We start from the raw sequence: 14,648 nt of genomic DNA on the forward strand, positions 1-14,648 counted from the left end.
AGCTATTTTATTCCTAGTTTACTTCTTTTCTTTTGTTTTACTTCTGGTCAACATAGTAGCCCGCATCAGTTCCATTTCTACTTAATTTTTCTAGAATATGAGTAACAATGTATGCGCTTACTTGAGAAGATCTCTTACCACTTTTTGTGACAATTGTTATTTCCTTATAGGACTTCTGGAATGGATTTGCATTAGTTCTTAATTCACATTTTTGTCAGCTTTTGGGTTCCTTTTCTTGTTCAAAATAAAGGCAACAAAGGACTCCCTGTATCTGTTGAGGACAGCAGCAAGCTTAAGTTACTCTGTTATTGTGAGATGTTTCAGACTTGAACTAAAGTACTAATTGTGGGGGCTGGAATCAACAGTTTCCCCAACATCTTCTGTACTGAATTCAGTCTTGTCAGTGTTGTTGGAGTGGACAGTCTCAAGGACAAGTTTTTGAACTTTTTTAATGTAACATACCACATTGTTTCTTTCTGTTGCTCTTGTTTTTTCTGCAAGTATGACTTGGTAGTAACACCAGTTAAAAAGTTTCTGTTCATTTTGAAATTTTTTACTGACTTTTTTTCCAGATAGAATGCAAGAAGCTTGTTTGGTGTTTATTAGAGATGTGCATTTCAATGTAGTTGTAAGAAAGAATTGATCCATACCTCTATACCCAATATTTATTTTATTTTGTAAAGGTTTTGTAGCTGCAAAGAGGTGAATAGGTAATTTCTTTGAATTATGATAGTTTTTCCTTGATTTCAGAAAATATGACTATCATATCCTGTTTCAGTTCATTTGGCTTCAATTTTAAATTCCTATTATTAATAAATTACATAGATTAGACAATGCATAGGAAGTTCTTGCTAATTTCTGACATCTTACATCAATAGCTGTGCCTTGAATTTAGGTCTTCAACTTTGTGAACAATTGTTATAACTTACTTAGATTCTAATGTTAAACTTTTTGATTTCATGAGCAGATGCTGTATTTTCACTTCACTGTAACTAGTTAGGAATCTGTGAGGAAAGTAGGATGAAATACCTTCTTAACCAATGGTTATGAAGGTCTAAGAGCAAAAAAAAAAAAAAAAAATCTAATAAAACAAATGGCCAGCCAGACACATCCTTGGAAAACCTATACAGCAAGCACTGTGAGTTTCTCAACTTTCCTAAGCAGTCCTAGTGGCAGAGTTCTGGGTCAGTCTTACTACTCCTCTTATGTTGCTACTCAAACATCAACATACAAACATGTGTCTGAAAACCTGAGTGAATCAAAGTTGGCCACAGGTCAAACACCTTGTGAGTACTTTCAGAATTTTTTTGAGATGTAAATTTGATCATGACATTCTTTACTGTGGCTAAATCAACTATACTTCTTCTAATCTCATTTCTACTAAGTAATTTATAAATAGTTTTACCAGTGGTACTGTAAGTGATACAGCACCTTTGTGCTAAGAGCAGAACTGTAAAACTTGAAAAAATCTGTATGATTCATGACTGCAATGTAAAAAGAACTTGCACTTACCTTTCTAATTATGTCTTCTTTCATTCAAGTGATACACAAAGGTTTTCTTCAGTGTGTTTTGTACAGTGTAAAACTCGGCAACCTGAATATATTAAATATCAATCTCTTTCATCTTTGTGACATTGTTCTGGGGAAGATCACTTAACAAAGCTATTTTATTCCTAGCTATAGCCCTACATTAAAAAAGGTTTCATCTAGAATCATGTAGTTTTACAGATAATGGACCTTTCCAGGCATTACTTGCTTCTCCTATCAACAATATAAAATGTGCAGTAACTTGAATTCAAACAGCTGACAGCCCTGTGGAAGACAGTCTGTGAATTACTCGTTGCTTTTTTGCTTATAAAGTAAATATATATGAAAATGTATTTTAGTAGCTAATTTTAACCCTCTAAAGCAAGATGTTTTGATGGCTTGATTTTTTTTGTTTATTTAAAAAAAAAAAAAAAAGCTTTGAGACCTTTTATATACCCTAAAAGTGATCAAAGAGAATCCCAATATGTACGTGGTTATTTTGCTTTTTAAATAAAATTCATATTGGCGCCTACTACGTCAAACATTCAAATAAAATATAAATTCTCACAGTTTTAGCTTACTTCAAAGATGGAAAACATTGTGTGGTTTTGGAAACCAAAGCAATTCCAAGATAGACACAGTTGCTTTGGTTTTTTTTTTATATGACAGCCTGTTTCATACACTTAGTAACATCAGTGTGAAGTTGAAAGTGTGCATCCCAGTAAAGGAGGAAGTCTAGGGGAACTTTACAGTCATTCTTTTAGGATAAAGATTCAACTAGGTGATATAGTTAATTACAGTTATGATGGATTTATGCTGCAGGAGCAAACTCAATTAATAAAATTACTCATTTATAGATGTGCACATAGGTACTATTTCTTGAATTTATCATTATTAATATGATATTTCTTATACATTTTCCTGCAGATTAATGCTAATAGTTGGATTTCTTTTGGCAGGTTGTCAAGTTGTTAAGTAACAAAAGATCTCAAGCTGTTGGAATACTAATGTCTAGTCTTCATTTAGACATGAAGGACATTCAGCATGGTAAGTGAAATAAGTGTTGTTGACTCGAGATTAGATCACATCATTAATAATATGGAAATGCTAATTACTTCTGTTTTGATATGTAAAATAAATTTATAAGTGTTTTTATTTACACTCTATTTTTCTGAAAATAGCGTGTTTTGAGATTTATTTCCCCTTTCTAATAATGTATTCCCTTGTACTGTATAGAAAATAAAACCCTTTATTTGCAGAAATTCCATCTACACTTTTTGGTATCAGTTATCTAAGTGATATAAAACATAGACACTTTCATTTTTCTCTTTCTGAGGAAGAAAGTGTGATATATTGTATATTTTAATTCAGATAGCTCCAGGACATATCCAGAAAAATATGGATTTTAACATTTAATTGATTTGCAATATAAAATTGCCCCTGTATTTGTTTCAGCACAAACTACATAGTCTTCAATCTTCAACAGCATTTCTTATAAAGGGAGCTCTTTTAGGGGAGCATGATGCCTTTCATGTTTATGCCAAGAGACAGTAGTGCAAAAAGGTGAAAAGTGGAATTGCATTTATATACAGAGCATCCCTTATGTTTCCCAAAGGCTTTGGATAGATTTGGCAGATTGAATTATCTTGTGAAGTGCCAGCCTATCTATTAAATAAATATGGTTTCAAGTATAACGCAGCATTCATAAATCACAGGAACATCTTATGAACTTTCTAGGCTACATAGTCACAGCCGTGCATTCAGTTTACTATGATTTGCTGATTTTGTGAAATTATTCACCAATAGAACAAATTTCAGAGCACTCTGTCAGCTAGTGAGTAACTCTTAATCACAGTTTTAAGTTTTCATTAAACTGTTTTGATGGTTACGAGACTTCCTCAAGCTGAAGCACTTAAGATGGTAGTCATAGAGCAAGGCGCCAGTACTGGCGCCAAGAAGTACTTGGTATTTCCAAAGCTGGCAGATGTAGTTCGGTTAAGTCATAGAGCAAAATCTGAAAACAATGATATGGTCCTTTCCTTCAGTCAAATATTCAACTTGGTTTCAGTCAATAATGAGAACCTTATGAACAAAGGAGTCCGCCTAACATCTGTGTCTGTGGTAAAGCCAATGCGAGTTCATTGAAAATTTGCTTGCTTAACATGCAACACTAACAATAACATGGCATGAATGTCAGTAGTTGAAGGGGTCAAACAATATTATGCTTAACGTTTATCCTATTACAATATTAAGCACACATGATCATCTAAGAGCTGTGTGCAGATTTTATGTATTCCTCTTTCAATAGCTGTTTTCTAAACCCAAAAGTCTTTGCAAACAGGAATTTAGTAGTGCTCTTATTCCCTTGCTGTTCAGAAATGATTGAAATATAAGAAATTTTTCTGATGGGGGAATTTCTGGAAATGGTTGGAAGAACTGGGTGTTAAAAATGTTTTGGTTTTTTTTTTTTTTTAAGAACATAAAATAGGCATGGAGGAAAAGTGGCGAGGAGCAGGAAAGAAATTTTCATGGTGAGGGCATGGAAAACAGAGGAGAGATCTCACCAAGAACTGTTTCTGGCATTAGTCACTCTATGCAGAGTTCTCTGAGGGATCTAACCATAGAGCCCGTGGAGAAATTATAGAATCACAACCCAAGTATTTAACTTCACATTTATGCATGCACTATTTTTACTTGCTCATTAAAAAGTAGTGGTTTTACATACTTTTGAGTTTTATATCTTACTGGTTTATCTGCTGCAATTTGAATACATTAATGAGAAGGTACTACCAAAAATTAAAATAATGTTACAGAGTGCCTCCATAAGCAAAATAGGCAGTTGATATATTTGCATCAAGTTTTAAGATGTATGACAATAACTACAGCAAAAAATCTGATCAGTGTTCTTTGTCCCCTGGCCCAGGGTTTTAGTGGTGATTGTGAGGCTTTGCTGTTCAATGCGCAGTGACACACATATTTACCCATATCTAACTCAGTGCAACACAAATTTTTTTCATAAATTTGAAAGGCAGTCAAGTGAACCTTTCCCCTCCCACTCTGACAATCTGTGGCACTAAGCAACTTTCGTTATAGGCTTTCTTGTAAATGTTCCATGTATTACGTGTAAAGCATATCTGTAAGATACAGTGTCCACGCAATTTGCAGAAGAATTGTAATTTATTTTTTTAATTATTTCTTTTTTTTTTTTTTTTTACTGGCCATATAAAGCAAGCAGGAAGAGAGAGAAACTTTCAGTGCAGTGTGGTATTCAGTTTGTTTCTTGGTTTGCATGCTATTGTGTTTTATTTTTCTAACCGTTTGCACAAATTTCCAAGTATTACAGGAACAGTAGAGAAAACAGTTGTGATGGGTATTAATTCAACTAATAACTTTAGGATTTCAAGTTTCAGTTTGTATTATGTTTGACTGAACAGCTTAAAATAACCTGAAACCTGGGAAAATGTTGTATTTAATGGCTTGTAAATTCTTTTCATTCCTTGGGGTTTTTGGTGTACTATTGTTTACTTGCTTTTTAAGATATAAAATGATGGTGAAATATTGCCTGTAAGAAACAATCTTTAAAGAAAAGTTGTTTTGGAAAGCTGAAAATTTGAATTGTTGATATGCTGTTAACTAATCTTGAAAACTTATCTACTTTTTCATGCATTTGTGATCAGATGGCATTTAACGGAAGATCTCAGACTATTGTAATATATGCTAAATAGCTGTTTTTGATGATGATGATGATGATATTCTTGTTAAATGTCTGCTTGTAGAATAGCATTTATCTGCTCCAGACTTAGAAACAGGCTTAGTAAAACAAACTTCCAAGCCCTGGTTTCTTTTAAAATATTTTTATAGTGTGGAAGGAGTAACTGTAATAAGCAGAGTACAGTTATACAGAACTCGAGTACATCTTTCTAGTAGTGATTTAAAGTAATGTAGGTTGATTTTTGTTGTTGTTATGGGGTTTTTTTTTAGTAGATTATAATTGCTTACAGAAGTCCCAACTATTTTACGCAGTCTAGGCTAGAACTGTAAGAAATGCTGGACTCTTTAGTTGCAGTGCCATTTCACTATATTATTAGTACAAAAATGATTCCTCAACTCATGGTTTCTTTGGTTTCACACAAGTTTTATTGATGTCTGTTTTTTACAATCATCTATCAACTATGCAAACACTTTATCCAGGCATTTTTCTTGTGTTTTTATTTTCACTATACCGCAAATATCCTCTGTTCAGTATTATGTTCCCGCTGGAAATATAGCTGTGTTTGGCTGTGTGTTACAACCAGAGCTGGAGAAATGCCGAACAAGCACTTCTTAGATATTCTTCTTTTATAGCTAAGATTTTCTTCCAAGGGAAAAGACTTTGATTTCGACATTAGTCTTTTGGGCTCACTCTTAACATTTCAGGGATGCAGCTTGTGCTTAGATTAGAGATCAAACAAGATTCCAGTTAACTGCAAATAGTAATCTATGATGAACACCCTATACATGAATATGTAATTTCATGTTAAGCCTGTGCTTGCATTGAAGGGACTCTATCCCTTAAATATCACTTTTTAATAAAGTTGTCTGTCATTACATGAAATGTAACAACTGTGTGAAATTGGAACTACGTTGCAAAGTCTGTGGTTGTCAGTGTCTTCCCCAATCCCCCTGCTTTTGAAGATAAAACTTATCCTCTTCTGTGTTTAAGCTTTTTATGGCTGTTAACAGCTGCAGTGAGAATAGCAAAGAACCTCTTTGCCGTGTGTAGAAAAACAGAAGGAAAAAAATTAAACTGAAGGTATTAGGCAGAAGAAAAGCAAATTTTATATTTTACGCACATAAATATTACATGTGCTACACAGATATATATCTAGTATTTATTTCCAAAATGGAAATTAATCTTTTTTTCACCCAAATTGTCTTGGTCTGAGTATGCCTTGGAAATGTTGAAAGTAGAAGTCTGTTAAAAATGTCAGATGTAATTCTCTATCTTTTGAGGTTGTCTGTAATCTTTTCCAATTCCGTGAATTTCTCTTTGCAGGGTTTATAATTTCAGGCACTGTGTTACCTCTGGCATGACTATAATACTTGAACTGTATATCTGTAAGGTTTTGCATAGCAACTTGTGGTTGCCCTGGCTCTGTTGGAAGTAGTTTGGAGTTTTCTGCCTCTGAATTTTGGACAACCTTTCTCATATCCTCATTTAAGAAGTAATTCTTCTCTCCCTACCCTTACCTCCCGACACTGGTAACCTACAGAATTTGGTGGACCTATCTGTCCTGCTTTGACAATATTAAAAATATATATATATGGAAGACTAAGACTCTTTATTACAGACCTCAACTCACTGCTGGTCAACAATGCCAGGAAAGGTTATATAACATAATGTAATAGGAAAAATAATTATGGAGGGGGCACGCAGGGTCACATAACAGCTGGTAAAGCCTAAACTTTTATTCTGGATTTAGGAGTATTTTACTGAAAGTTGTATTTGTAGCAGAACTTGCTCTGCTAACAAAAGTACAACTTTGAAAAACAGACATCTTCTGCCTTGAATTCAAGACAGATGTGCAGGAAGTGAGTGTACTTTAAATATTAGTGGGCAAAATAAATGTTTATTCTTTAGTATTTGGCTATTAGTGACAAAGGAACATGATAAAATCTTGGGTGTGTTTTCTTACTTTACTCACACTAGCACTTAGAAATGATGAGATAGGGGAGACTGTCAAAGTTTAACTGACTAATTTCACTGTTGAAGGAGAATAAAAATGTCTCTTGGGCTGCATTATTTAAGTGTTCTGTGCAGGAATTTTTCTCGAGTTGAATTATCGTGTAGTCTCAGTGGTCATAGGCCCACTAATGGAAAGCAATCAGGAAAGAATGACATCTGGAGTATAAAACTAATTTTAAGTTTATCTTAGGGAAAACCCAGAGGTAATCTGAGCATTATTTATCTAATAACAACTTATGTTGTATAAGCATAATTATTTGAAACTCATAATACTGAAATACTTGAAAAGAATGCATATCTTCCCAAAATACATTTTACTGTTTAAACAAGTTACGAGGACAAACCAATAAATGATTGGATCAAGTTCTTTGAACATTATTATACTGAAAAGTAAACCAGCTGCCCAAAATTATTATTTCTTTCCATTTAAGTTACGAAAAAAATCCTGGATGTAAGAAGATATATAGAACATTTTTTTTCTCTCAGGTGTCAAGTCTATATTTCTTTAATAAAGGAATGAACCATAAAGTGATTGCAGTAAGTGCAGGTTAATTAAAAAAATTGAAACTTTGCCTGTTATTGCTGGCTTATTAATTGAGTATTTAAAGGATTTGAACACTTTTTTTCTTAATGAAATACTGTTAATTCAGACAGCTAAAAATGTAAAAGATTATGGCTTAAGTTTCCCCTCTGATATCCTTTCCAACACGTTTAGTTTATTCTCAGACCCCACTAAGGAAAGACTTATTGGTTCAACATTTTTCTGACCTGTGAACTAGCACTTCCTTCAGTCTTCAACACTGTAATCGTCAGTTCCTGTGTTTCTTCTTAGCTTTATGCTACCATATTCATTATGACAGCTGTTAGATATCAAGCTTACGTATTTTATTTGCTTATACTTACTTTACAAGCTCCTATTGTGAAATTATTGGTTAGAAAAACAATGGGATGCACAAAATTACTTTTATAAAAGACAGACTAGAGTTAAATTAGAGTGCCACACATAAGTATTGCTGCGAATCATTTTGTTGCTTTCACAGTGTTAGTATGCCCACAGTACTGAACAGCCAAAAGCAATTCTGGAGCCCTTGTTTGGTGACTTCTGCTAGAGGCAGCTTGTGAGGAAGGACAATGAAGCCCCTTGGAGACAGGTGGTATTTCTAATGGATGTGGTACAAACCCCTGAGCTGTGAGTGAAGGCCCTGAAAGCTAATCCTGAGTACTGAAAGGATGCCTCAAGTCCTCTTTCTATCCTCTGAGATTTTCTGAAGATTAGTTCACAGTGACCAGCAGCCAATAAAGCAGTAACACCAGTTGTTGAGGAAAAAAATAGAACCTAGGTTATCGTTTTAAGTATGCAAGCAACACATCAAGATAATGAAGGACAGAAATATTCATATCGCCAAGAAAGGAACTGAATGTTTTGTGACATGTCCTTTTGGAGTTTATAATTAAAAAGAAATTTATAGAATTAAACCAGTTTTCTATAATGCAAACTACATTTTAAAGAAGTTAGGATTTTTAATGACAAAAAATCATATTGAATTTTTTCACAATGTTTGAATCAGCAGAGACTAATTACTGCCACATTGGGTAGTTTGGATAATTAAAGATTTTTGTTGTTGTTAGGAACATATGAATGTAATTTAATAGAGAAGTTTTGTAAGAAACTGTAACTGCATTGTTTGTCTGTTGTTTCAGTTGAAATAGTTTATTTTTTTTTCTTGGAAGTCCGATTAATGTTGAAACTTTGAGAGAAAAGTTTCAGGAAAGTTCTGTCCTCTTAAAAGAAAAAAAAAGCAGTACTGTGTTTCCTCATTCGTGTATTATGTAGTTACTCTTAAGTGAGGCGATTAAAAAATTCTAAGCATAAAAGCAACAAAATATGTCATTAGCATTAGTAGAATGCAAAACTGGGGGGAGGAAGAGAAAGGGCACCTGGTCTCCTTTCCATAGTAGCAATATTTTCCAGTGGTTATACTTTTTTACATTTCTGACCTACACAGAGATTTTTAGCATTAAGAAAATTTAGAAAGGCTTATTAATTGACTAAGACCTTTCAGTAATGCAGGTATGCTTTTTAATGAAATTGAAATATTTAGAAGAATAGGATGCTTGCCAAAGCAATGCATTTGTGATTTGTTAATGTGTTTGTTAGATTTTTACATGTTTGTACACAGAAATTTTGTATAAAAAATTTGGTGCCACTTGCATGTATGTAGCCATTAAAATATAATTTATATACATGGTGGTTAAAATGAGGACTTAGTAAAACTTGCACTATAAATCCCTTTTTTTTTTTTCATTTAGCATACCTTTCGTTACTGGTTTTTCTTATCATTTCTCTTCTAAGGAAGCAATTAAAACTATTTGCTATATTTCATCAAACAGAGATCTGTCTATCTTAGAACCTGATCTTCTGTGTGTAAGCACAAAAAAATTACGAGTGGCACTACCACTGATTACCTATTTTTTATAGATTTCTACTTTATCTTTTTGTAGTAGTCGTCTTTCCCTAAACTGAGAAGTTTGTTTGGAATGACTGTCATACATTGCCTATTCTTTTGAATTTTCTTGTCACCAGTCTACAATGCATAGTTCTCTCTCTTTCTCCCTGCAGATGAGGTGACTAGCTCTGTGTGCTATTTTCAAGACTTATGTGCAACATATGCCTGTGCCATGGTATTGCATCATTTTCTATTTCAGGCTCCATTTTTTTCTGAATTGTTGCTGATATTCTGTTTGCCCTTTAACTGCTGCTAAATATTGAGCTCATATTTTCAGAGAACTATGAAAAAAAACAGAATATCTTTTTTGGGGCAGTAGCTGCTAATTTTCTATCCATCACACTGTTTTTACAGTTCACGTTCTTTTTTCTCCATCTATTTCGCATGTATTGACACTGAATTTTTGACAGATCCTGTTGTACAGATTTGTGGTCAGCTTTGAAGTGGCTAGTTTTTATTACATGCCAACATTACCACCTCACCTTCATTAAACAGCACAGATCATAGAAAGGAACCTGCAAAGATCATAGAAAGGCTCCACTACTAGGATACCACACTTTGAAAGCTGTTCATTCATTTTTCTAATTGATTTCCCATTTTTTTAAGCAGTTGTTATTTTTAATCAGAGTAGGCCTTTATTCTTACCCCACAACATAGTAATTTTTTTCTGAAGCCTTAGGTAAGGATTTTAAGGAGCCTTTGCAAACACAGTATCAGTCTGATGACTTTTACCTGTCATGTTGACCCTAATACTGCAGTACCATTTAACTCGCTGCTCATAGACATCTTCTACAAAATGATATGCTACTGCTCTTTCTCATTACTTTGGTTTATCTGTGTGTTCTTTAAGAAAGCTTTTCTTCTGTATAATGCATAGACATTTTCCAGGCACAGGGGTCAGACTGACTGGTTTGTAGTTTCCAGCATCATCTTGAGAATCCTCTTAAAGTTTGTGTTTGTCTGTTCTGAAACTTGTTCAATTTGAGATGGTGCCCAAAACCTATCAGTCAAGAAGTATAGATCTTGTCTGAGACCCTCCTTGGCTCTTTCTCTGGTTGTGAATCCTAACACAAATGTTTTGTTTAACCTTTTTTGCTTCTCTTTCTTTTGTGCTCTTCTTATAGCCAGATTATCTGCATGCCCAACTGTTTGCTGTCCGGCTTCATGCATCTGATGTGTTTGAAAGTGGTTCTATTACTAACTTTATGCATTTGACAAGTCAGATTTAGACATTTTTGTTCTAGTTCAATTTCCATTGAACTTACAAGACTTTTTGCTTTTCTGTTTTCTTTGGCTGTTTTCCATTATTTGAAGAGTATCTTTTATTTACAGGTGTCCTCCATTCTCTTATGTTTCATTATATATGTGATTTTGAGTGGTAGGAATACTAGGGATGTGAAAAGATTATGGGGGGAAAGGATGTTTTTGATTTTTTTAGTTGATGATTTAGGTTTTTCTCTGAACCTCTAATATAGTGTCTGTAAGCTTCCTTGTGACATCCTTTTTTACCCTTTTAACTAGCTTCTCATTTTAATGTAACTCCTCCTTGTAAAGTCAAATTCTATGATATTACTTTTAAAAGTCCTCTTCCTCTGTCCTATAAAGAAATATCATTTAGGACAGTTAAAATGTCTCCAACTTTTTGTATGTTATTCAGAAGTAAATCAAGTGTTGCTTCTTCTCTTTTGGTATTTCTGCTTAGTTGATTTGACCAATAACTGTGGTATCCTAAAATTCAGACTCTATATAAGGTCTCAAAAATATTCTTAACAGATTAAACCTTCTGCTATTTTATTTTCTGTGTGGCGTGTTATCTTATGTTTTTTACCATTTAGGAGTTGTTATTAACATTCTTGTTCAGCGATCTGTAATAGGGTACTAATTGTGTTAGTAGGTAAGAAGGATATGGAGCTGTTGGAATGGGTCTAGAGGAGGGCTACAAAGATGATGAGAGGGCTGGAGCACCTTCTATACGAGGACAGACTGAGAGAGTTGGGCCTGTGCAGCCTGGAGAAGAGAAGGCTCCGAGGAGATCTTATAGCGACATTCCAGTAGCTGAAAGGGGCTACAGGAAAGCTGGAGAGGGGCTGTTCATAAAGGCTTGTGGGGATAGGACGAGGCGGAATGGGTATAAACTGGAGAGGGGCAGATTTAGACTAGACATTAGGAAGAATTTCTTTGCTATGAGAGTGGTGAGGCACTGGCACAGGTTGCCCAGGGAAGCGGTGGCTGCCCCATCCCTGGAGGTGTTCAGGGCCAGGTTGGATGGGGCCTTGGGCAGCCTGGTCTAGTGGGAGGTGTCCCTGCCCATGGCACAGGGGTTGGAAATAGATGACCTCTAAAGTCCCTTCCAATCCAAGCAATTCTTTGATTCTTTCTATTCAGTTGTGAACTCCCTCAGTAGGGAAGGCGGTAGATCTGTTACCAGTGATCGCTTTATCTCAACTGACTCACGCTTCCTTCGGTATTCATTGCCGCTTTCCTGCAGTAACCAATTACGGTGCCATATACAACCTTATATTACTAGTGTCACGGATTATTGTCCTTCTGTTACATTTGGAACAGCCATGAAATCCATCAGTAAATACAAATTGCCCCCCCTTTGCAAGCGTTAGGTGCTGGGAAAGTAGATCAAAACACGTCATACGCACAGCCTGGGCTTTATCTATGGCGCTGTGCTTACCGGGGCGTTTTTCTGAGTCCTCTCCCTCGGTTTATACCTGGGTTTCTCCATCGCCGGTGCCCCCGCGGCCCCGCTCCCAGCAGGGGGCAACAGCGACCCGCGCTTGCAGAGGCGCCCGCTGAGTCGGGCGAGCCGCTCGACCTTGGGGCTCTGCCCCGCTTTCCAGCTTGGACTGGGGCGATACTTCTCGGCGTGCTTCTCACTCAGCGAGAAGTTGTTTGTTTTTATTTTTAAAAAAACCACCAGTTCTGAGTGTAAGGAAGGGAAAGGATGATGCAAAGATGGGGGAGTGATTTGTTTCCTTTATGTTTTCCATCATCCATGGTAGGCAGGGTAGGAAGCAGTGGAGGGGACATCATAGTTTTCTGCTGCAAAAAGTGTGAAATATTTATAATGAGTGTGTCGTTTCTCATGCTGAGCTGTTGTGTTGGTATTTCTGTATGTTTTATTAAGTACCTGTGCTTCTCCTCCTTCTTTCTCTTCTTTTTCTTGTTCTCTATTGATCTCTAGACAATTGAAAGATCGAGGTTGGGCAGCCTGCTCTAGTGGGAGGTGTCCCTGCCCACTGCAGGGGAGTTGGAACTAGATGACCTTTGAGGTCCCTTCCAACCCAAACTTTCTGTGATTCTAAGGTTATTTCCATTGTTTTGCTGTTCCACAGGAAACCTTCCTAAGGAGTATGTGTTGGATTCTATTTCAGTGCCATGCGTTTTCTCTTTTCAGTGAAGCTGTTTTAGCTACTTGCACAAAAAATATAGCTCAATGGCATTGAACTGAAGCAATATAGAGTGTCTCCTGTAATCTTAAAGTCCTCAGTAGGTGAGATCCAGTCATGATACTGAAATAAATACTCCTAGGTGATTACAAATAAAATTGGCCTTTTTTTTTTTTTCCCCCCCTTAGGATGCTTGTATTTTGATTTTCCGTATATCCAGGCATTTGGTTTTGTTGCAATCCCAGCCCTTGTTTCCTTGAGTTATTAATACAAGCTTTTGATAAACACTTTGGAGCGTGGAGAAAGATGGAACTTAAACCTTAAACACGCATCCTTCTGCCCTTGGTTATCATAGTATTGTGATTTGAGTTAGTAAAACCATCATCTGTCATCTACCTAGCCAAAAATCTTTTCGCATTATTTTCATAATCCCACCACATTTAGAACATGGACTAAATGTCACAAGATCATTACATCATTTTCTTAGCATCTGTAGCTGTTTAATACTGTAACTTTAGAATATTTGGTGAAAGGCTTAACGTGCATTAGTAGGATGAAATCCCTAGTGTTTATCCAGACATTAGACTGGGCAGACATGTAGAATACCAGGCTGTGTCCAAACTGCTTTCTGCTGTGCCGAAAATAAAATTTTAATTTGATTTGGAGAATAAATTGAGAATATATAATTTTGTTTCAGTGAGATACTACCACCTGACAGCGCAAAAAGGAAATTTGCTTTTGAAAGGAAACATCTCAAATGTTTTGTGTTTGTAATTATTGAGCAAGAAAATTTGTATTTTGACTTGTGACTGCAACAGTTGACTGAACAGCAATTGTAGATACACACAGGCTTGCTTTGCTTGATTTCTGAAACCCTGGAAGTTTCCATGTAGTATTTTCTAGCTGGGTTTACTACTAAGGATACCGATATCATCATACCCAACTTGCATGCTTGAACCATAAGCAAGCAGAGCTTTCTTCTGAATGATTTTGTATGTCTTCACGGCTAAAATAACTTGCAGTATTTTCTGTTGTAAATCAGCAAAACGTAGTAAAATTCTGTGTAAAATTATTTAGGCTTTTTGATGTTGGAGGTAGCTAGTAGAGAGCATCAGAGGGACTAGCAAAGGGCAAACACGCAACTTGATGTTTACAGTGCTCTTCCTAAAAATCTAGATTTGAGTCTGGCTGTTAAGTAAGGCAAGTCATGTAATATTGCTTGATAATTTCTGCCTCAAGCTATTAGTCTGTATAAATACAAACATTTTAGCAGGATAAATGATCTTGAGTTCCAACTGAAATTCTGACCATTCAGCCTTTTGCTTCCTTTGAAGTCATTGATAGTTTTGCCATTGACTTTGAGTCTAGGATTTCATACAAATAATTTAAGTAATGGAGAAGTCATTATATTCCATGAAATATTGATAAAAAGTTATTTTTCCCTTGCTTTTAGCACTTAAAATATTCTTTCTATAGTGTATTTGTCAGATT

General features: G+C 35.4%; 1 protein-coding gene across 1 annotated transcript in view; it reads left to right on the top strand.

Annotated features, from left to right (window-relative positions):
- Positions 1–14,648, top strand: part of FMN2 (formin 2) — a 169,288-nt gene that overhangs the window by 79,243 nt on the left and 75,397 nt on the right. The window contains exon 9 of the mRNA XM_054062984.1: positions 2,487–2,574. Coding sequence (XP_053918959.1) covers positions 2,487–2,574 — 88 coding nt within the window. The remainder of the gene's footprint in view (positions 1–2,486; positions 2,575–14,648) is intronic.

Source organism: Cuculus canorus, chromosome 3 (genome assembly GCF_017976375.1).
Source record: "Cuculus canorus isolate bCucCan1 chromosome 3, bCucCan1.pri, whole genome shotgun sequence".
Classification (NCBI taxonomy): Eukaryota; Metazoa; Chordata; class Aves; order Cuculiformes; family Cuculidae; genus Cuculus; species Cuculus canorus.